General features: G+C 44.6%; 1 protein-coding gene across 1 annotated transcript in view; it reads right to left on the bottom strand.

Moving 5' to 3' along the window:
• The window catches only part of TRAF1 (TNF receptor associated factor 1), a 27,923-nt gene extending 6,529 nt beyond the window's left edge, over nt 1-21,394 (bottom strand). The window contains exons 1-10 of the mRNA XM_025193546.1: nt 20,873-21,394; nt 19,561-19,785; nt 17,321-17,405; nt 11,288-11,386; nt 8,336-8,497; nt 2,985-3,056; nt 1,776-1,844; nt 924-1,026; nt 583-884; nt 1-124 (exon numbers count right to left, since the gene is read on the bottom strand). The exon at nt 1-124 is cut by the window's left edge and continues 99 nt beyond it. Of these exons, the coding sequence (XP_025049331.1) occupies nt 1-124; nt 583-884; nt 924-1,026; nt 1,776-1,844; nt 2,985-3,056; nt 8,336-8,497; nt 11,288-11,386; nt 17,321-17,405; nt 19,561-19,769 (1,225 nt within the window). The 5' untranslated portion in view covers nt 19,770-19,785; nt 20,873-21,394. The remainder of the gene's footprint in view (nt 125-582; nt 885-923; nt 1,027-1,775; nt 1,845-2,984; nt 3,057-8,335; nt 8,498-11,287; nt 11,387-17,320; nt 17,406-19,560; nt 19,786-20,872) is intronic.
• Between the last annotated feature and the right edge of the window lie 353 nt (nt 21,395-21,747).

The raw sequence follows: 21,747 nt of genomic DNA on the forward strand, positions 1-21,747 counted from the left end.
TGACATCCATGATCTTCCATAAAAAGACTCCATCATAGGAGGCTTGCTCAGAGCACTGGAGACTCTTATGAAGCCTGCTCAGACCCGTGTCCTTCTGGGTCAGACATCGGTGCAACTCTGCAATCTAGGGGAACAAACCAGTGACAACTACTGTTCGAATCTACTCCATGGGTGCTACGTGGAACAGGCAACTCTGCTACGCAGGGTCCCCCTTGGTGACAAACTCTGGAAGAAGGCAAGCACCTCAACAGATTATTTTTTAGATGCATAATATTGATTTAGGAGGACTGAATGGGCTGTTTCGAGGCAACTTGCTTCCTTAGGACTTGATCCCGAGACTTTGCAAGACCCCACACCTCCCCATGATGCTTAGACGTCTAAGTGTGGCTTTGGATTCCAAACTTTAAGGGCCCAAGCTAGAAAGCTTGCCTAAGGCTGTGAAGGTGTTTGGGAGACAGCAATACTTTCCAGTTCCTATGCCTGTGCTCAGCTCAAGCCCGCAGCCTCTCTCTCTGTGATCTGTGTGTACACGCTCTATCTGTGCAACATGTATACGGATACAAGGCTGTCACAAACCTTTACCTTCAGTTCAAGGTTTCGTATCATATTTTGATCCAGTTCGCTCTGTCTCCGAAAGGCTGCGATCTCGAGGTGAGAGGTTTCCACCTCCTTGTTGAGCACTGCTACAATGTTCTCAAAGACCTGCAGCTTGCTTTCCAGTTCGGAGATCATTTTCTCCTTGACAAGCCTTTGCAGAGTTGATTCTTCTTCGACGAGAGAAGAGAGGGGGAAGCAGTCTACTTCCAGATCTCCATTGATCTCCGAGGCCCCTGGGACCTGCAGGTCAGAGACCTTTCTTTCCAAAGACTTCACTTTAGACTCTGCTGAAGCTAAACATGGGACGAGGCCATTTGCAGCCCTACCTGGGCACAAGCAGGCCCTCAGTTGCTTTATATGCTGCAGCAGCAGCAGCAAGTGGGCTCCTACTGAGGTCTTCTCATGCTCTTTTGTCTTCTCTTTGCCCCCCTGTTAGGAGACGACACTGTCAGTACAACTGATGTAACTAACTCAGGACCAATTTCTTACTTAGCCTTTTTTAGGCAATACCCCCATCAACATCAAGGGAGATAAAGAGTGAAGACTTAAGGGCACAGGCCTGGCTGAACAGCACGAGATTTCCCAGGAGACATACACAGGAGAACAACATGCATCTAGTAAGCAAATGCATATATATTATAGCAACAAGACCAGTGTTGTCTAAAACCTCTGTGTGCATTCAGTTACCATGCAAATGCAAAGCAGGACTGCCATGTGGATCACTACTCAATGCATGTGTGACACAGGATAGGTGACACAGCTCAAAGGCACTAGAATCCAGAGCAGGTATTATAAACCTGTAGTATTATAAACCTGGGAGAACATGGTCACCTTGCAGAGAATAACTGACCCCTAACAAAACAGCACATCTGATGCATCTGTACCGTTACAGTTTTGCTAAAGAAGCTTTGATTTTCATCTGAGTGGCACACGCACTGCAGGAAACGAAGTGTCCCAAACTGAGCGCCACCCCTTGGAATTGTAACAGCCAAGTCTGCTTCCCTTTTCTGCCAGAAAAAGGTTAGATTTTTATCCCTTTCGCTAAAAACACATTCCTCCAAGCCATCCTGGGCCTATTATCTTTAATGCCTTGGCTGGTCCATGCCAACAGCTGGAGCGTAGAGACTGCACGTTATTTGAGACATTCCTGAATAGCAGCGGGCAGCAATTTTACTCACCCTAAACGAGCAGCCGACCTCAGAGAAACGACATCCATCCTTACTGTTGAAAGGTGCCGAGCGGTTCTGCTAAAAACAGCAGCAGTGAAATAACACAGTGCCGATTTCAAGCGCTTTGTTATTTATAAGCAATCCACTGGGCCAAATCCTCAGCACATGTCGGTCAGGATAGCTCTGCTGGAATCAGTGTCGCTGACCTGATCTACACTGACTGGGGCCCCAGCCCCACGTTGTGTAGCAAAAGCAAGCCACATTTCCATTATGAAGGATGCTCACCAGTGCATGGACCACTGAACAAGTGCCTCGGCCATGCACTGTCACGTGCAAGGCCTTGATCCAAATTTCCCATCGCCAGCGTCCTCCAATCTGAACAGGCAAGACTGAAGCCACTGCTGATGCCAAGTCTAACCCAAGTTGACAGTAACAATATTTTATTACAGGTCCCTGCAGCAGTGGCTTGTCCCCAACATGCCCTGCAATGTCAGTGCTTCTTTCTAAGCAATGCTGTGTTCAATATACCTAGGAAAGGCCATAGTTTGCAAGACTCAGACTTTGAATGCCCCCAGACACCTGGGTGATAAGGGAAGGTAGTGCTTTACCCTCTGTGATTTCTTTATATGCAATCTACTTGGCACTACAAATGACAGTAAAATTGAGGCAAATACAAGCCTCAATATAACAGAATACATGAAAATCACAGTTGCCAACAAATGACAACTTGTATGCCCATTTAAAGAAGTGCACCATGCAGAAGATGACCTACTGGTATATACATAGCCACTCAAATCCTTCCCCTCCTTCTGCACAGAAACCCACAAGGGAATAAATGTGCTTGGCAGCTTATTCAGAGGGTTAGCAGATCCTTGTTCTATCAGATCAAGGGGTCTGAGACGGGAATCCAGTTACCTCCACACCCAAAAGCCCGTCTTTTTGAAGGGTTAGTTAGCATTCATCTCTGCTAGAGCACAGGCTTGTATTGGTTTCCCCCGATTATTTGAAAAGGAAAGAAACCAAATAAAAACTGCCCTTATTTTTTGGAATTAAACAAGATCTTGCCCGATCGTATAAGATCAACAAAGTAAAGGGTGAGAAAAGTTAGTACAGAGAGGGCAACGTGTGAAAAGCTTCCAGATGCTATCGCCAAGTGAGGAGTTGGCACTGTAAGGAACAGAATAAGAATGACATCTTGTCTGTTGACATTTAACCTACCTTTTCCTTTGACGATGCGTCTGGGTGTGTCCGTTTTTGCTCCTTAACTGAATTTCCTGTGCACGTATGCTTCTGTCATTAAAGAGAGGGGAAAACATCTGGGTACCATGTCAGAATCTTTCAACAGCCTCACTGAGGCCTGAGATACAGGCTCTTTGTGCAGCTAGGTAGCAATGGTACCATTATAGACAAGAGTGAAGCTTGAGGTTAAGTGACTCACTTGAGAGGCACAGTAATCACCTGTCTTAGACCTCAGCCTAGACAACTAGTTTGGAAAAGTCTGATCTTATGCCTGACACAGATTTACCCTGTCCCCTTGGGCAGGTCAATCAACACAAAGAGAGAAATTCAGAAGCAATACGCACAGCGTAGCAGGGGTTTGCTTTCACGCATCTGTTGTCTTCTTTAGACACACACCCCCAGGTTTAATGCACCCTGATCAAGTGTAACCAACATGCCAAAGACCTGGAAAACAGTGCGAAATGAAGCGGGGCTCGCCCTATTCATTTCCACTTGTTTTGAGGAGGTTAAGCATGTCTGAAGGAGAGCAAAGGCTCACTCCCCAAGCTCCATGTAGTCCATTGACCAAAAAGCTGCATCTCCGCTGCCAAATGAACCTGAGCTCTCACTTGAGATCTAGCCCCTAACACTCCAGCCCACTCCTAATGCACACGCTCAGCCCCCTCGCTGAACAACACCTAAATTTCACAGCCATAGGCTTCAATTATGATTATTTTTACCAGCTAAAAACCAAGCAAATTTAATTATGAGCATTTCACACTCTTTTCCAGGGTTCAGATCCTGCAGCCACTCAAATCGTCTTTGTTTGAAGACCACATCTGCAGACCACAAAAGTTAACTCATACCGATGCATGCTACTTTTTGGTCCTGTGGTGTTTTGTTTATCCTGTTTCCAGCAAAGTCAATTGGTTTGGTTTGATGTCACTGATTTGATCATACAATGTTGTACCAGATATTACTATCTTTGCATTTAGGAGATCACTTAAAAGTTTGGAGGATTGTAGCTGTGCATGCATGCAGCTCGGTGTGTGCATGTGCACACGGGTATAAAAGTATCTGTCTTGGCTTTGCACTTTCAAATTGCTCTCAACCTGATAATGAACATTGCCAGGCATTTGCTATGTGGGGATCTGTTTTGATCAACACTAGTTTATAAAAGGAAGTCAGCACATAAAGGAGGGAGCATAAGCCGTTATTCAAAGTCATGGGAGAAAACAGCTTTGCAAACCATTTCTTCGTATCCTACTGGTGAGACTCAGTAGAGCTCCCCTTCACTGGGAACGATGCTCAGACTCTCGGGCCAAAGGGCATGTCTGTTAATAGTGGGTGCCGCGGTCCATGGTGTGATGAACTGCAGACCTAGCAATTTCCCAAGCTAAGCCCCTAAGCTGATTTCTCCTCTTCCTAGTACAGTCGGCACTTTCAGATGGAGCAGTCCACCAGATGCAGTACCTGTTAAGTGAAGTAAAATGTGATGCTTCACTTCTGGGGCCCTGCGCTTTCAGAAATGACTTGCAGATGCTTCGCCGAGCCTTCTTGGGAAACTTGATACAAGGTTGGCAACGCACACATCTCACCCAGTTCAAACCCTAATAATCCCACATACATGCAGCAACGTGCAGGTGAACTGCAGACCAGAGAGCAAATATACATGAAAACCAAATATAAACTCTCCGTGCATTGGCTTTATATAGCTTGGCTTTATTCAGAGCTTTCTCAGATCCCACTCAATGTTTTGAAGGCAGGTGTCCAAATTTCCTGACGTGATGTGCTAATGCAAAATGCATTAGCACTAACATGAGATTTCCTGCTCCTTCTGGCTCCAAAGAGAAGGGGAAAATAATCCTCCTGCAGTTGGTTCATTCTGTGGCTGTAATTTGTATATTTAACACAGCCACTGTCAGGGTTTCAATTCAGACTATTCAGAGGTTTTGCCTTTAATCTTCATAAACGCCTTTGCTCACCAGCACATTTCCTTTAGCAGCTTGGAAAGTTTTTATGGCATCGCTGTTCCAGCAATCCTCAAAGCATCTTCCTGAGAAAGGAGGCTGAGGTCTTGGTTTCAGCCTTTCAGAAAATGCACGCACAGGTTTTTCCCATTCCCCAGGCACTTTTGAAACACTGTCTTAGGCATGATGCATAATGTGCCTTTGTTTTCTTCTTCTCTATCCTATTCCACTTGTTCGTGCCACTGCCTTCTTCTCGTTTCCTTTCTTGACGCAGTCGAACCCAAATCACAAAATTAGCACGAAGTCGATATACAAAAGCTGCCAGCAGCCCAAGCTGGTGCATGGTTAATAATCCTACTGAAGACAGAGATCAGGGGGCCTGATAGACTGCCCACCTTTCTATTTGCTCAGGGGTGTATGGGGTAAATGAAACGTGGGCAACCAGGCCAACATGACGTTCCACGCTATTGCAAACTTAACAAACCAGATCATGTCACCAGCAAAATGGCAAAAGAACAGACTTTCAAAGAAAAAAAAATCAGCCCCAATAAATCACAACACTATTCCCCTTGGGATTGATGTGTGCCCAGACCATGAATATTATGGCTGTTCCAGTAAGAGAAAAACAGAGATAATGGAAATCTTAAATGTGATGGGAAGCACTAGCTACATTAGATCAGGTCATGGATCCATAATGTCCAGTCCACTCATGGGATGGTCAAAGCCACAGTCTGAGGCTTCATGAACAGCGTGAAGAAAACATTCCCATTAGCATATTGTTGGCACTAGGATCATCAGAATATACATTTCTCCTTAACTCTTCCCATCACAGCTCATAACCTCAAGCAGGGGTCTGAAACAGCGGGGAAGCACAGTCCCTTGCTAAACAAATGTTCAGTGAATGTAGTACAGGTGCCGGACTCAGCCCCCTATCCACAGGGGTAACAAAGCACTGGTGAAGGCAGTGCAAGTTGCCCCCGGTTGCCCAGCCCTGGGAGGATGATATCTTGAAATAAGAACTGAAACCAGTCTCCCAGGCTCATTCATCCCTTGAGTTCCTGGCCCAAACTGACAAGCCGGCAGCCTGGGAAGGTGGTGTTTTTATGCTGGAGTCTAAGGCCATGAAATTCACTTCGTTCAGATTACTAAGCAGCCAAAAAAATGGTGGCAGCAGCCAGTTACTGCTGACCTGGATTAGGATAAGCAGGGCAGCCCTAATGTTATATTCCTAGTTATTAAATGAGGGCAAACAACTGGATTGCAGCTACAATTAAATTCTTCTCAAAGGAATATACTCTGCGCCATTAACACAGAGAGAGATGCAAATAGCTTCTCATACATTACACACTTGCAAAAACCCTTGAAAGGACAGCTGAGACAGGGAAGTCAACATTTCAAGGCCAGCTTCCCTACTCAGCTGCTAAGATTTCCTAACCCAAAAATGCATTAGATAATGGATAAACAGGATGAGGAAATGAAAACAAAGTCATCACTGCGGGAAAAGGAAACCAAACGAACTGCTGAGGCAGAACTGATGTGGCACACACCTTGAAAGGGAGGAAGGGGCAAGGTGGGGCAAACGGCCTGCTTAGACTTCTGACTGGCAAGCGTCACGCGTGCGCGCTGAACTTGTAGGAGGTTTAGATGCCTCCGTCTTCAGATAACTGCTATCTCAAAAAGAAAGGTTGGTGAAACACGCCTGGGTGTCTGGCCAAGATCAATGTTTTCCCCATCTATGGAACAAGTATAAAATGAGGAGCACTTTTGCAAGCTTTCCTTGCAGGCTCTCTTAGCAAGTGCACCTTTTTCTTGCTCTGGGGAAACCACTTCTAGAGAAAGGGGAGAGGGACTGAATCTCTCTGCAAACACGGAGCAGTTTGTCACAGCTGTGACACAGAGAACTGCCCATTATTGTGTGTCACCAGGTTATCAGGTCAGAGCATTCATTATAACCCTGCCAGCCAGCCCTTTTTTTGCAAGGGCCACCGTTCTAAGATGGCATTCCTACTTTGCCACCGATTCTTCTTGACCCATCAGGAAAGATCAATGTTGTTCTAGACAGTACCCAAGTCTGCAAAATCTGTAGAGCTGCAGCCCTTCTTTCTAATCAAACCAATTACTGCGCTGTACATGATGATCTGGGGCTGGCACGTTGCTACTGCTTTTGTGTTGGAGTTTGATTGTGAAATTTTACAATTTAAAAGGCTGATGACATATTTTTTCACATGAATCTTGAGCTGTACTGCAGTTAAGCTAGCCCAGACAAACTCTTTGTCTGTACCAGGAAATACTCCACTGGCCCTTTACTTCTACCAAACCACAGTTTCCTCCTTCAGCGACAGCACACTGCTATCAAGCAAACTGTCCTCAGGCCCCTTCCAGTAACAGAATATCCTGCATTGTGCTGCGCACATAGTAAGCAGGGAATCAATGGCACTGTGATACATTTCAAGACTTTAAATTAATGCAAAAAGTCATTCAAAACACACATTAGTGACATGTAAGTGTTACGAGCAGTTCTAGCATGAATTGATAAAGGCATTACAATTAAATAACAATGCATGAGGATTTAGCCAAGTAATCATAGAAGGCAGGTGACCTATTAGTATCAGGCCAGAAAGATTTTCGTGCTTGTTTTCAAGATGAACTAGCTTTAGATAGATACTAGGAGCAGATTTGCTTTTCATTCTGTATGTATACAGTCATGTGCAGCATTCTCTTCTTCATTGTATACTTATTGCAAGACCTTCTGCTATGAAAAGTAGAATTAAACAGTCATAAAAGGCAAAAATATGAGAGAATTCAGGATGAATTTACAGTGTGCTCCTTGCACTTGGCTCTTCTTGGGATCGACTGATCTAGTTGCTTGGGAGAGTTAAAGCTGATGGAATCTAGTATAAACATCTGTTAAATAAATGCCTGCTATAGCAACATGCTAACTTACCAGCAAATGAAAAAAATTATTATCCATATTCAAGATATCATCCATGTAGCTGTTTGTCTGACTGCTCCTGTCTACCATATTCGGGGGGGAGGGCGGGGTGCCATTTGAGAGGGGAACAAGAACATGGCAAAAAATGCCGTTCTGACCCCCAATGAAACATATGTGCATTCACACACACACACACAGAGTTTTTCTCCTTCTATTTTGTAACCTCACATAATGCTGATCCAATTTATTTCAATGTTTTCTCCAGCAAACAGACTGTGGAGGCACCACACTGCAGTTGAAAAATTAGCAAGGTCAGAAAATGAAATGTTCTCCGGAGCATAACTTTCCTGAAACCAGGAGGGAACACTTTACACACAGAGCTAGAAATGCCATGGGTTATTCAAGCTGTAAATATAACCCTTTTGTATAAAGCACATAAACCTTCTTACTTGGTATTCATTGCTGGAGAGCATCTGTTTGCATTTCTGGCATGTGGTCATGTTATTAACACATCCGTTCTCCAAGTGATCCGCAAGTTTCTTTCTCATCACCATTTGTCCACAACCGGTATGGCATGGAATTAAAGCGTACTCACAAAGGCTCTGATGCTCCTGGAAGTTAAAAGTTAGAACCCAAGATGTGAACCTGCCTAGATATGTATTTATCTATAAATGTTTTTCCATGTGCCTGCACTCATCTCCTTTTATACTTTGTGATCTCTGTAAATAGGAAAAGTCCTCACCCCATTAGCTGGGTCCAAAACTCTTTTCCCCTACCTGGCATTTTCTTTATTCTTAACTTAAAACAAAAACCACAAATAATTCATGAGCTGTCTCTTTCACTGGTCTTTGCAAGCAAGACCTCCTATTTTATCCCTAACCTTAGAGACTCCCCAACTTCTCTCCTGTTCTGCTGGGTCTGGGACAGATGCTGCATAAACTGGTGCAACTCAAATCAGTTAAGTCTGATACTACATTCAACCAGGTTTATCTCAAACCAGTTTCAGCCATTTTCAAACCAGTTTACATGCACTGAACGTCTGTGCTGTTACAGGTTTCAACCAGTTTCTGATCACTTAAACCGGTTTGTGTGTAATGTCTGTCCCTAGCCCTGGAGAGCAGGTGGACTCTACTGAGACCAACCAGTTCTGGTTGCCAGGATAAAGAGACGTATTTCTCTAAACAGGTTCTTAGAACAACTATTCTGCCATGGTCTCTAATACAGAACAATTAGGCTTTGCATCTTACCAATAACCAAAAGAATTTTAAAAATCTAATTTACTTTTCACTATTTGCACATTTTAGCTCAAACCATCAGAATCACCAATATCCATCATTTTGTTGTTTATAGGGAGTTTTACTTTCAGATGCTTAGCGCTGCAGTAATTGGGTTGCTGTCCAAGAAGGCTCATGTTCAATTGTTTAACAGAAAATGGTCTACTGGCCTTAAGTTTTCTATAATCTCATTTTTACAAAAATCTAATTCTTCTGGCCAAATGTGAGTCAACATTTCTTGAACACTGTCCTGACTGTAACGTCATCTCTGTGACAGTTCCAATGCTTGTCCTTAAGAGTATGGTGCGACTGAAAAGAGTGAAAAGCAAAGGGTTCACAATGCAAATCATCTGACCTACTGGAGCCTGAAGCAACTTTAATGGAGTCGCGCTAATTTACAAGGGGACCTCGAATCAGGTGTCTAGAAAGTCCCATCCTTCTCCTTAGGTTTGAAACAAACGCTTGGCTTAAGAGTCTAAAGAAAAAATTTGTTAGGGCTTCATCTACCGCTGGTATCAATCAGTGCAGCTTTATTGACATCAGTGGAGTTACACCAAAGAACGGCATCTGAGAATCTGCCCCTCAGTCTTGAGCACTCATAGAAAACATTTACCCCCTGCACATTAAGGGCCATCCTAGTGAAGCAGCAAGAGATATAACAACTCCTAGAAATGTTGGGGCACACTCTCTCGCAGATTTGGGACTTCTGCATTAGTTTTCTAATACATGACCCATCGTTCTAGGAGGAGAAACACTGGCTCACTGCAGTCTCATTTACTGAGGCACCTATGTCTTGCAGTGCCACAAATGATCTTTTTCTTTAAGCAAGATAGCTATGCCCAGCAGTCAGCTCAGAGATGCCAAGTTTAATCACACGCTTCCCTTTCAAACCCATTTTGCTGTGTATTCATGCTGCGATGGCCTCCTTGCCCCCTCTGAGCTCCCAGAATGGTGAGGTTGAGCAAAATGGGTGGAGTTTTCCTTTAAAGGGGAAGAGACTCAGAAAACTGGAGCAACATTAGTGGAGATGAAATGAAAAATGAAGGTAACATCACTGCAGCTCGGCAGGTACGGGGACTGTGTGTGCAACACACTGTGTTTATAAACTGGGTGCCTTGAGGCCCTCAGCTCCTGGACCATGAGACTGGTGCACGGCTTCTTTTTGTCTTCAGGATGTGGTGAAGAAGGTCAAGCCCTCTCCATATTATTTGCATGTTGGCTTGGGTTTTCTTTTTTGATTCTGATACACAAAGCACAGCCCAAAACTTTGTCTGTCAGGGTATTTCACCCATATCACTTCATGCCAGTATTATAAGAACAGCTGACACTCGACCAGCAAAAGGAAAACTGCCGAGCTCTGTCTTGGTTTCTAAGATTGGTTTCCATGTCTTTGTTTGGGTCAATATCTGCTGGGCCCGTTTCTCCGAGACCTCTGCATCCTCGGAGAAGTTTATTTTTCTTGCAAAAACAGATTAAGCATATTTATCCTAATAACTGTTTGGGAATCAGGGGACCTGGGGTCCATCAAGGGTTACTGCTAGGATCCTTGCATGAAAGGTAATAATCAATAGGAAGCATTTACTGACTTTCATTCATCATTAGGTCAAAGCCTCTGCTGGAAGATTCTGGAGGAAACTGAACTAAAAGGGTGATTAAGCGCCAGTAAAGATTACCTATAGAGTTTGCATAATCTCCATTCTTGGAACATTTAAGAGCAGGTTAGACAAGCACTTGTCTGGGATGGTTTAGACAGGGATGGTCCTGCCTTGAGCAGAGCAGGGGGTTGCACGATGACTTTCTGAGGTCCCTTGAACCCTATTTTTCTATGATTCAAAAACACTATAATGCTGTTTGACTTCAATGTAGCCATGCTGATGTATGCTGGCTCTGTACCTGGCCTCATTCTCTTTCTTCAATCAGTATCAGAAAAGCGCATGCTTAATGTGTCCCATAAATTTGTGCTTATGTGCTATGTTAATTGGGGAGGGATTTGAATCTAGTTCTACATCCCTTGGTTCTGCTAATATTATAGTAACCCACTTCCATCAGAGAAGACTCTCTGGCAAAGCCCGACTAGACATTCGAGAGAGAAAATACAGAAAATACAGCTGTCTTCTTTAGACTTACTTCAAAATTTTTCATGATGCCAGACCAGTTGCATCCAGAGGTCCCACAGTGCACTTTAAGTTCAGAAATCTCTTTATTAATGGCAGCATCACTGAAAGCCTAGGAGTTAAACAGAGTAAGGAGGGGGGAAAAAAATCAAGCAGTGGTCAATAAAGTTCCCCAGGTTGCAGCTTTGATAGGAATGAGTACTTCGACAGGGACTTTCAGGTTTGATGAACCTCTTACATTTTTTAAAGTTTAGAATTGTTCAAAAATATTCTTTACCCTAATGAGCATGTAGTAAAAGTTCAAGGAGCTGTGAATTCTTCTGCTTCGTTTCACAAAGCTCAAAAACTAAATGATTGGAATTGATCTACATTTATTAAAAACATGTCCTTCCAAGTGAAATCTTTCAGCATTGAGTTTCTTTCAACCCAGATTTTCTTTTGACAGAAGCCTGAAAACCAGTAGCATGCCATGAATGTGCTGACAGAAACCCTCCCCATAGGGGGTTACCACATGCCACTCTAATGGATGTATTTAATTACTGGGGTCATTAACACCTTCTGAACCTGCTGCACAAAAGACTTAAGACTCCACCAGAACGAGGAGGAAGGGGTAAGCCTGCTCAAACTGGGGCTGTTTCCACTTAGTAAGAGTGTTCAACAGAAATGCAAAACACATCCATGCATTGTATTTCTAGCTCAAGATAGGGTTTGTTCATGTATCAGCTGCGAAGGGATGTGCAAATAAATAAATAGCACATGAATCACTACAGCCCTTTAATAGCAAACACCATGCAATCAAAACACCCACCGCAGAACATGAGCAAGACAAGCGGTAGGAATATCACCCAGAAAACTGCAGATTACTCACCTAGCCAAATATGAACCCTCCCCCCCTGCTAATCTGTCCTGAAGTATGCAAGTATGAAATAGGAACACAACATCTAGGGTCTCCCAGATCTCCTCACTATTATCATCATCATGAACAAGCGGGTCTCCCTGACCTTTCAATAAAATAAACATTAATGCACTTCAGAAAGAAAATCCTTCAGTTTGCATCTCACTATTGACAGGCTATTATAGCTGGGACAGAGAATCAGAAAGATTAGAAAAGGAAACCCCCCAGTAGTATACCTTTTATCCCTTCCCGATCACTCTCTACCTTGTTACAAATGTAAACTGCTCATTAGAAAAAACAATGTTAAGAGAAAATTCCCCAGTTCAGAGACAGACTTCAGAAACTGGGGTTATCTGAACAACGAGACATGGAGGGAAAAGGGAAATGTTTCCCCTCCTGTAGAATAATAATTCTTCACACAGTAATTGTACTGCCCAAACTGTATTACAACCAAAGGCTGGAGGATCACGTCTCCAGCTTATTAAAGTTTAGTCTACAGCATACTCCAGAGAGTAGCTTTCCACCTCCCCTTCCAGTTAGAACATCTGCCAGGGACAGGGGAGACATTTGCAGGTTTCCGGTGCAGTTTCACTTCCTTGAACAAAATTACATTAAATCACACATCCCTCAGCAGGAGGCTCCTTTTTATAGCCATTTTACAGATGGGTAGAGAGAAACCCTGGGAGTATCTGTGACTTGCCCAAGGTCACAAAAGCAGTTGGTGTGGGAGGAAGCTAATATAACAGAGGAATCCAAAAATAGTCACCGTTCTTCACCTTTGCACAGCCGTTAAAAGGTTTATAAGCAGCACAAAGTGGCAGCGAGTGGATGTCCATACCTTTTGTTCCACCACAACATGGCAGTGACAAAAGGCAGCAATAAATTGTACCACTTTATTGCAGCAGACATCTCGTTGCTTTACGATGGGAGAGCACGGAGCTGCCTGCACTCTCCCACCACCCTGGGCAGGAGCATCCGGGGCGCTGCTCTGCACAGGATTAGGCCCCTCAAGCCCAGGGAGCACCTGCCTGGCTTTTCCTGCTTCCAGAGATGCACCCCTGGCAGTCTGTGGGGCATGTCTCTGAAAGCAGGGAAAGGTGGGTTTTACACTTCCAAAGCCTCCCCCTGGAGATTGCTGGGGACACAGCTCTCAAGCCGGGACACTCCCACGCTGTCCCAGGGCTGAGTCCGCAAACAAGCTGACTGGCAGCCCCAGTCCTGGGACCATACTGGGGTGTCCCAGCTTTCCCAGCTTCGAGACGCGCCCCTGGGAACTCCAGGGCACATGTCTGTAAGCGGGGAATGCATCGCTTGTTGTGCTTCAGGATCAACGGGCGAGACAACAGAGCAGATCACCTGTGCCAGGACATATCCCAGGATGGCTGATCTGCTTCACTGGGCATCGTCTCTTTCTAGCCCCAGACCCCTAGCTCCTTGCTCCAGAACAACTGCTCTAAGATCACTTATTTTTTGAGAAGCCAGATGATTACTAGCTAAGAGATGGAAATCATTTTCCCTCTTGATATAAGAACAGCAAAATTAGGTTCAGAGCAGATGTTTTACACTATATGAACATCCTTGGAGGTTTTGAAGACTCAGCTAGGCAAAGCCCTGGCTGGGATGGTCTAGTTGGGGCCGATCTTGCTTGGAGCAGGGGGTTGGACTAGATGGCCAGCCCTCATTTTCTATGAGTTTGTATTAGCTGTAGTTAGAGACTGAATTTCAGTGGAAGACTAGCCCTTCCTAACACGGTGGTTTCACATTCCTTGGACAGCCAAGCATTGCCTTGATAACTGTAGTCATCTGATTAATTAGTTGCATTTTCTTTGATGGACTGTTGAGTTCATAATTATTGTACCTTAGACTCAGCTTCTACATAAAACAAACCAAACTCTGCAAGTGGGGGAGACGGAGGGGAACAAGCGGGGGAATTCAGTCAATACAAGCAACCTTCCAATAACTGCCTCCTTCAAATGGTATTCATTAGTTAACAAACAGTCATTCTTTTAAATGTTCAAGAGAATCACTGAGGCAAAAAAAATCATTCCTGGGAATGTTGGGTCTTTGCAGTTTTGGGTTTTTTTAAATGCATTTCAAGCTATTTGTTTTGAGTGTACCTGTCTGGCAAATGTCCATACACATGTACAGTGACGCTAGAGAAGCAGTGCGCTTGTGTGCGTGTGTGTTTTAATGTCATAAATTGTCCTTTAGTGATATGGAAATCGGCCATTGCTTGGAAACAGAACTAAAAATAAAAGCCTCAGTGGAATCTGTTCCATGAAAAAAAGGAAAACGAGAACACTTGTACTTTTGTCTGGACATTTTTAAATAGATGCCCACTGTTCCATTTCCACTTGGCTTGCAACACAAATCCCCATCTACATTTGATAACAAGATGATAGTTAAGCTGCAAGCTGTATGGTCAGGTTCATAAGTATATGGACATATTTTCAATAACACTACTTAGCATTTACAGAAGGCTTTTCATTTCCAGCACATTCCACACTGAATAATCGATAATCACGTCACACCCAAAGGTACATAAAAAACAGCATCTCCGTTTAGCATGTCCAATGCCACGGACCATCAGGTCATTGTCAGACAAGAAAATCAGACTTCAACAGAGCGTAGCTCGTGGTCCCACTCTCAGCATGCTAGTCCATGCCAGCATCACCAGAACGTCCCTACACAAGGTGCTGCTGACTGTGCCGTATTAGATACAAGTCAGACTGGTGTATCTGAGTGCAAAATTTGGCCCTAGGTGCTAAGATTTCAATTTAATGCTGCAGCACTGGACAATTAGATAAAACAGGTTATGCCTCTGAACCAGCATGGCTGGCCTCTAAAAGCTTTTATTCTAGTTCAACAGCTAGACAATGCCCAAAACCAAAGAAAAGACAATCAGGTTACCAAGCCTACAGTAGGGTTTTTCCTATCTCAAAAAGAAATTACTCGAGGAATTTCCTGACATTATAGAACAGAGTATTAAAAACGGATTGAACTTGCATTTAACTTCAGAGGGACAGTCCCAGTGGCACATGAGTTTCTTTACTGCTGCGTGCATCCCCTGTGCTGTTTCAGTCTTACACTCAATTAATCATTATGGACACAGCTCAGCTGAAGGAACTGTGCATGGAGAAACTGCACAAGGCAGGGAGTCGTCAATCTTTTTTTCCCCTTCACATTGGCCAAATTAGTGCCAGTCCTCGTGATTTTCTTCAGAAACAGGTACATTTTAATTTCATTTGCATCTTTGCAACTGCACTGAGTTTAGTGGTGTTCAGCACATGTAACAGCATGGAGACCTGGGCCCCATTCAGGTCTTAGCCATGCATTGCTGCTGAAGAGCTGAATTGGGTCTGAGGGTTTTACATGACACACTTGTCCTGCAATTAGTGCAATGCCATTGCTGTAAGAGGGTAAAATGTGGTAAAGACCCAGGGCATGTGTACAGTGCAAAACCCTGTCCCATGAGGGCCTGTCCCCAGAGTGGCAGAGAATAGCATGTGGGTGAATGCCCGCTGTTCTTCCACCTGAATTCAAGGAGAGATGCAGATGTTCAACACCTCCCAATATTCACCATAAATTAGACGTGGCACAGCAAGAGGAGCCAAAAAAAGAGTGTGCTGGAAATGGGTGGGTGCGGGAAGGATGAGGGCTACCGCAGAAAGAGATCAGGGGATAAGTTATGCCCAATACATTTATCTTGTTTGTACCTCAGTAGTTTTTTCATGGGGTAGAGATTTCATTTCAAATAGTTATATATAAACTGGCAGAACAGGGGAACAGCAAACAGGAATAACAAAGACAGGAAGGGTGGGACAGAGCTTATCATGCACAATTAAGAGCCAAAAGGGCAAACCCACTGAGATGCCTCCACTGTTTACGAACTCTGCCCCCCAAACCTGCAAGCTGATTCAAACAGACCCATACTGACTTCAGGAAGGCTCAGTGCTCATGCAAAGGTCTGCCCAGACCGACCAGCTTGCAAGGCATGGACCTCTGGGTCCCCTTCCCCCTTGTGAGAGCCCCACATGGACAACGCACAAGATTTTGATGGAAGCGATGAACAAGAGGAGCCGTTCAGAAGGGTTCACCTGTACCAGGGATACCTGGTTCCCCCTGGTCTTGTGCATTCTGTAATCCTGTCATTGGGAAATTTCCTGTAGAACTGTGTGCTCTTCCAAGGCACTGCAGCAGTCAGCTTTATCCTGCAGAGTCACCACTTGGCTGAAGCCATGCACCTGCTGCACTGCTTTCTCCATCTCCTGGCCTTGCTGGGACCTGGCCAAAACTGCCTCCTAGTCCCCTACATCCTTCTTTCTTCCTTGCACTCTTCTGTGAAGGCACACAGCAGTGAGGGCTGAGCACAAGACCCCTGGTACAGTTTGTAGCCAGAGAATAAGGGAGTAAACTGGCCTGCCTAGAAAACAACAGAGCCACCAAGAAAGGCGGGGGGAGGGAGCTGAACCATGGAAGCCAGTGGAGAGCTTTGTCCTCCCCTTGCCAGCCGGCATGGAGGAAAGAAGGTGCTGAGCTGAGCTACCTTGTCAATGCCATGAAAATATTCACTGATGAATATACTCGCCAGTGAAAAAGTTCCCAGAGGAAAACATTTCCCAGTAACATTTATGACTATGATTATTTTCAACAATGAGTTTTTCAGGATGTTCTCCAGGCAATGTCGCTCCCACAGAGCTCTCCAGACCAAACCAACAGCTGATGATCAGCCTACACTTCTGGGTCCCTTTTGCACTCAAGCTAGCTTTGGCCAAGACTTGGATGCTTGAATACAGAGCACCTAAGGCAATGGGGCACCGAGCTGGTGGAGGAACTGCTGCTAGATGAATAAGATATAACATGAAGAATAATAATGAAGTTGTAAGTTTGGAGGTCAGCAACAGAATAAATTAACTTTGTCAGAGATTTTTGGGCTTCTTGCTGCACAACTCTGTAGAGGTCACAAGGAATTAACTTGTGCCCTTATACTTTTTTGATCAAGATCTGAATATCCATGGTGTTAAGGTATCTGGGCTAATACATGCAACTGGAATCAGTCCCTATCACTTTCCTTATTCTCATTTCTCCAAACAGCACTTCATCAGTCCAGAGAGAAATTGGTGATACATTAACAAAAGTGCAGTAACATACCCTTTCTTCTGCTAATACGCTTCCCTCATTTAGCATTCCAGGATCCTCCTCCTTGCATTTCTGGCAAACTGGATTTTTGTTGTTTCTGACAGACAAAAAGAAAGAAGAGGGAAAGGAACAAAAAACTAAATAATAATTTGTAAGCCATAGCCTGGAGCACCTCTGTTGTAGGAATGACAGAAATAATAATTAAAAAAAAAAGAATTAAGAAATATGCATTTCAGCTTAGAGTCAATACTGTTTATACTTAAAGGACCAAATATTCATCCCATTGAAGTCAACTGCAAAACTCATTGACTTCAATGGAACCAGGACCTGGCCTACAATTTTAACCATGTCCTAGCAAAATAAGAATAGTTATAATTATAGAGCAAAATAAACTTGGAAATCAACTTCTTTCCACAGGCTAAGCACCAACACCACTTACTGAAAGATAACCAGAAATCTGTAGCCTTTTAAAACATAGAAAGGATGGCCTCTCTTCTATAGTAGATGCATAGATTTTTGCTTCCTAAGATACATCTCCAGGCTTAATCCTATCTTCATTCACACAGGCTTTCATTGCTGAGTTAACTTATAAAGCTGGCTAACCTGTGTGCACATCCAGGGCACCAGCACACAGCTGGACTCAGAAGCACTCTTACCAAATAATACAACCATGAAATGCTTTGGATTTAACTTAAAACATTTCTTCAAATGAAATGTACAACTGAAGGGAAAAAATAAATGGTTTTAGGCAGGGGCAGGTATTTCCTGGTGGATCCTGTCATCACCCAGCTGCCTCGTGTCGTAGCGTCTCTACGACCAGAAACAGAGAATGGAATAATTGCCATTGGACCGTGCTGATCAGGCTGCTTGGGTCAGCTTCCAGGCTGTTACAAGATTGTCGGGATAGAATACAAGAAGCCAGGTCACATTTTGTTTTCACGTGAGTACAAGGCCTGCGTGATTCCATTTGCACTAAATGGAGTGATTCTGGATTTACACTAGTGAGAGTGAACAGAATTTCGTTCAATGGGCTGAATGCACTGTATGGAAAACATCAAAGCAACCTTTATCCTGTTGCATTTTAGCCTCCTAATCACTGTCCATGACCAACTGCTAGACTCAGCTTCCTAGGCCAGCTTTACAGGGCAATCAGAGACATGGCTACCTACCTGACCTACCTTTAATACAGCTAGCTCAGGTAACAGCAGCGGTGAAGATGCTGTGAGGTGGCCTTTAGCTGCCCAAGTAAGTGCCCAAGGTCCCAAGCAGACTTGGTATGGCCTGTGCAGAAGTTCATGCCACTGCATCTTAACTGCTATAGTTAGTCAAAGAAGCTAGATTAAAAGTAGCTCAAGTACCTCTAATGTGTACAACCATCACACCTCTCTTGACTTCAGGGTATCATAGTGTATCAGTGTAACATAGCCTCTGTCAGCATATGCTCTACTCCTCCTGAGCGTATGGAAACACATGCCCAAGTTGTAACAGTCTGTCAATCCCAAATCGGCCTCGTTAGCTATCTTTGGACCCACAGATAAAACAATCACGGAAGACAATCATCCGCGACTGCAAAGGATCGCCACATCCAAGTAGGAGCCTCTGTCACAGCTAAACCAAGGTGGATGCTAAAGGTGGGGAGGGGGAGCTGGAATGCATTCAAAATCTACATCCCCCCCATCTCCTTATTTTCAGAGGCTACAAGCAAAAAAAGCTGGTGTTGTTTTAATGCTTATCACTGTGGGGTGACCCCGGGGATTTTATGGTTTGTGAACTGAAAACAGAGCAGTATTTTAAACTTCCAGAGCACTTTTTATAGACTGCAAAGCACTGTGAGATTGAGCCGATTTTGCAAGAGCCCTAAGGAGTAAATAAGTAGGATTAGTTCAAGTTTAATGATGAGAAAAGGAAGTAGAAAGAGCCTGAGGTTTGCCCACAGTTATACAGCATGTCAGTGCAGAACCAAATCCAGTCAAATCCAGCCCCTCTCCATAACTGTTAGATCACATTCCAACCTTATACAGACAAATACATGCAAAATACCCCTGCACCTTACACTAATTAAGTATACAAGGATGATCAAATCCCTACTGTCCAACAGCCCAGTTACTAAAAGTCTCTTCCCCAGCACTTCCTTTCTTTTGGAGCACGTTATCACAACAGACCTCTCTATGGGGAAGACAGCACCTGCCATCTGAAGTCTCTTGTTTTCTAGGCAGAGACGCCTTACCACGTGGTGTCCTAAAAGAACTTACCGTACGATCCAGGACAGACAAGCCAAGCAGTATCTATGCCCACACAGTGTCTGCATGGCTTTCTTTAAGATGTTATTGCAGTTGCTGCACAGGTACTTGGCATCAGGCACATCCTCAGAGATGCTGGTGGGATAGCCGAAAGGGAATTCATTTTCATCAGGGGATGAGCTGGGGACATCCTGAGTGCCTCTAGTCGCCTTCTCAGCCATTTGAAGTAAGCGGCTGCTAGAGATGAGAAACACACTAGCTGCTCACACATACAGACAAGTGCTCACTTTGATGTACATTGATCATCAAAATCCAAAAGACAATTTCAAACCTGCGTGGTAATCTAGAGATCTGCTTAATTAAATCTGTAGCTGACAGGCGTGACTATGTGTCACGGTGGGGTTTGACTAGGTACCAGCAGGAAATTACGGTACGAATTTAAAATTCCCCTGATTCATAAAATGAAAATGGTCGAGACAGTAAAAGTCTAGATTTGGGGTTTTTTTGCACAGCTTTCCGGTTTGTTTTCAAGATGAAGTAAACACTCCTGCTGTTGTAGAGCTGTGATCCCACCAGTCATTACAAAGAAGATGTACTTCCTGTAGAGTAAATCCCCAGTATTGGACTTTCAGTTCCCAGCTAACCAAAAGTCTGTCTGTAATTACATTTTAGAGACTTGGAAACTGAGCCAAAACAGGGCGTAGTGACTTTCCCCATAGTCATAATCGGAAGCGAGGGCAAAACCAGGAAGAAAACTCAGGCTTATGAACAGCTAACCCCTCGCTCTACCCATCACACACGACAGGCCCTCCATGCAAAGTCCTCCAGTTGCTGTTGTAGTTAATGGAGCTGTTGACATTCAGCGCCATGGGAAATCGGGGCACCCGTGAGCCAGGAGAAGCTCTCCAAAATCATTTGAGAAATTGAGGTTCTCTTGCACGTAGAATCTGCATAATGTAACTCATGATAATCCCTTTATGAATCACAATTTTCTCACAACAGCACCGCTATAGCAGAACCCGCTGTGGTACCAAGGTTGATGTTATAAAGGAACCTGCTGCTGACTAAGAGTTCTCCGAAAATATGAAATCAGTGTTATTAACTCTGAGGGATGGCAGGGGGGAAGAGGAGCGTGATTCTTTTTTCCTGATCTAAACTCAAAAAAAAAAAAAAAAAAGGAAAGAAATAGCTGTCACCAGCCAGGCTGGGGAGGAGCCTAGGATGACGCTCACAGTGCTGGCATGGGCATCCGAGAGCATCTGAGACATCACAGTGCTGGGTGTAGTAATACCTAAATCCCACTGTGGATCCAGGCCTGACTTACCTGGCAGCGAGGGACTTAGAAGTGATTCTGATAGACTAGATAGTTTGTACGCAGGAAAGTTTCCCACCGACTTCCACGGGAGTTTTGACTGCGTGAGACAACCAGCTGCTGTCTTGTGGGGCGCACGATCTGTGTCCCAAAACGCCTGACATCAGACAAGATTTTTAAAAAGCATCATAAAAGAGGGAAGCAGATTCTAGTAGGCCTAGGACACCCATAAGATATTGCGAGAGGAGCTTGGAAATAAGACGGAAAGTCAGTGAGGCAGAGAAATAAAATTACCCCCACCCCCCACTCCAAGCAGAGGCGATCGCAGCCCCCAAAACAGCCAAAAAACATCTGGGCTGGTCAGAAGATGTTTAATTTCCAAGCCCAGAGGCTTTTGCAACAGCCGAGGATGCAACATGGCTGCATTCTCAAATACTTGCAAGCCAACAACTTGCTTTTGCTGGGTACCAGAGGCATTATTAGCGCATTGGCCAATGCCTCCAGACGTTTCCCTCCCCCAGGGTCTAGAGAAACAAATGCCGTCCCCAAAGAGCGTGCAACAGAAACCATTCCTGGCCGCTTCCCTACAGGCTTGAGAGGCAGGTTCCCAGGCTGTTTGATGGGGAGAAGTGGCCTGGCTTCAGCCAAGGGACCAAACCCACCCACCAAGGGCATCAAAGCAAGCTCAGCTCTGCTGCCCTGACCACCAGCCGGGCGGGTCTGGCAGGGACCCCTGTAGCTGGGAGAAGCTAAAAGCTGGGAGGGGGAGAAACATCTCAGGGACCCCAATCTGCGTGGGGCTCTGGGAGCAAGAGGGGGTCCCCCCCAGACCCCGCAGGGGAAGGGGGTCCTTAACCTAAGCAGGGGGGATGCTGCTGGGGGGGACG

The sequence above is a fragment of the Alligator sinensis genome, unplaced genomic scaffold (genome assembly GCF_000455745.1).
Source record: "Alligator sinensis unplaced genomic scaffold, ASM45574v1 scaffold611_2, whole genome shotgun sequence".
Lineage (NCBI taxonomy): Eukaryota > Metazoa > Chordata > Crocodylia > Alligatoridae > Alligator > Alligator sinensis.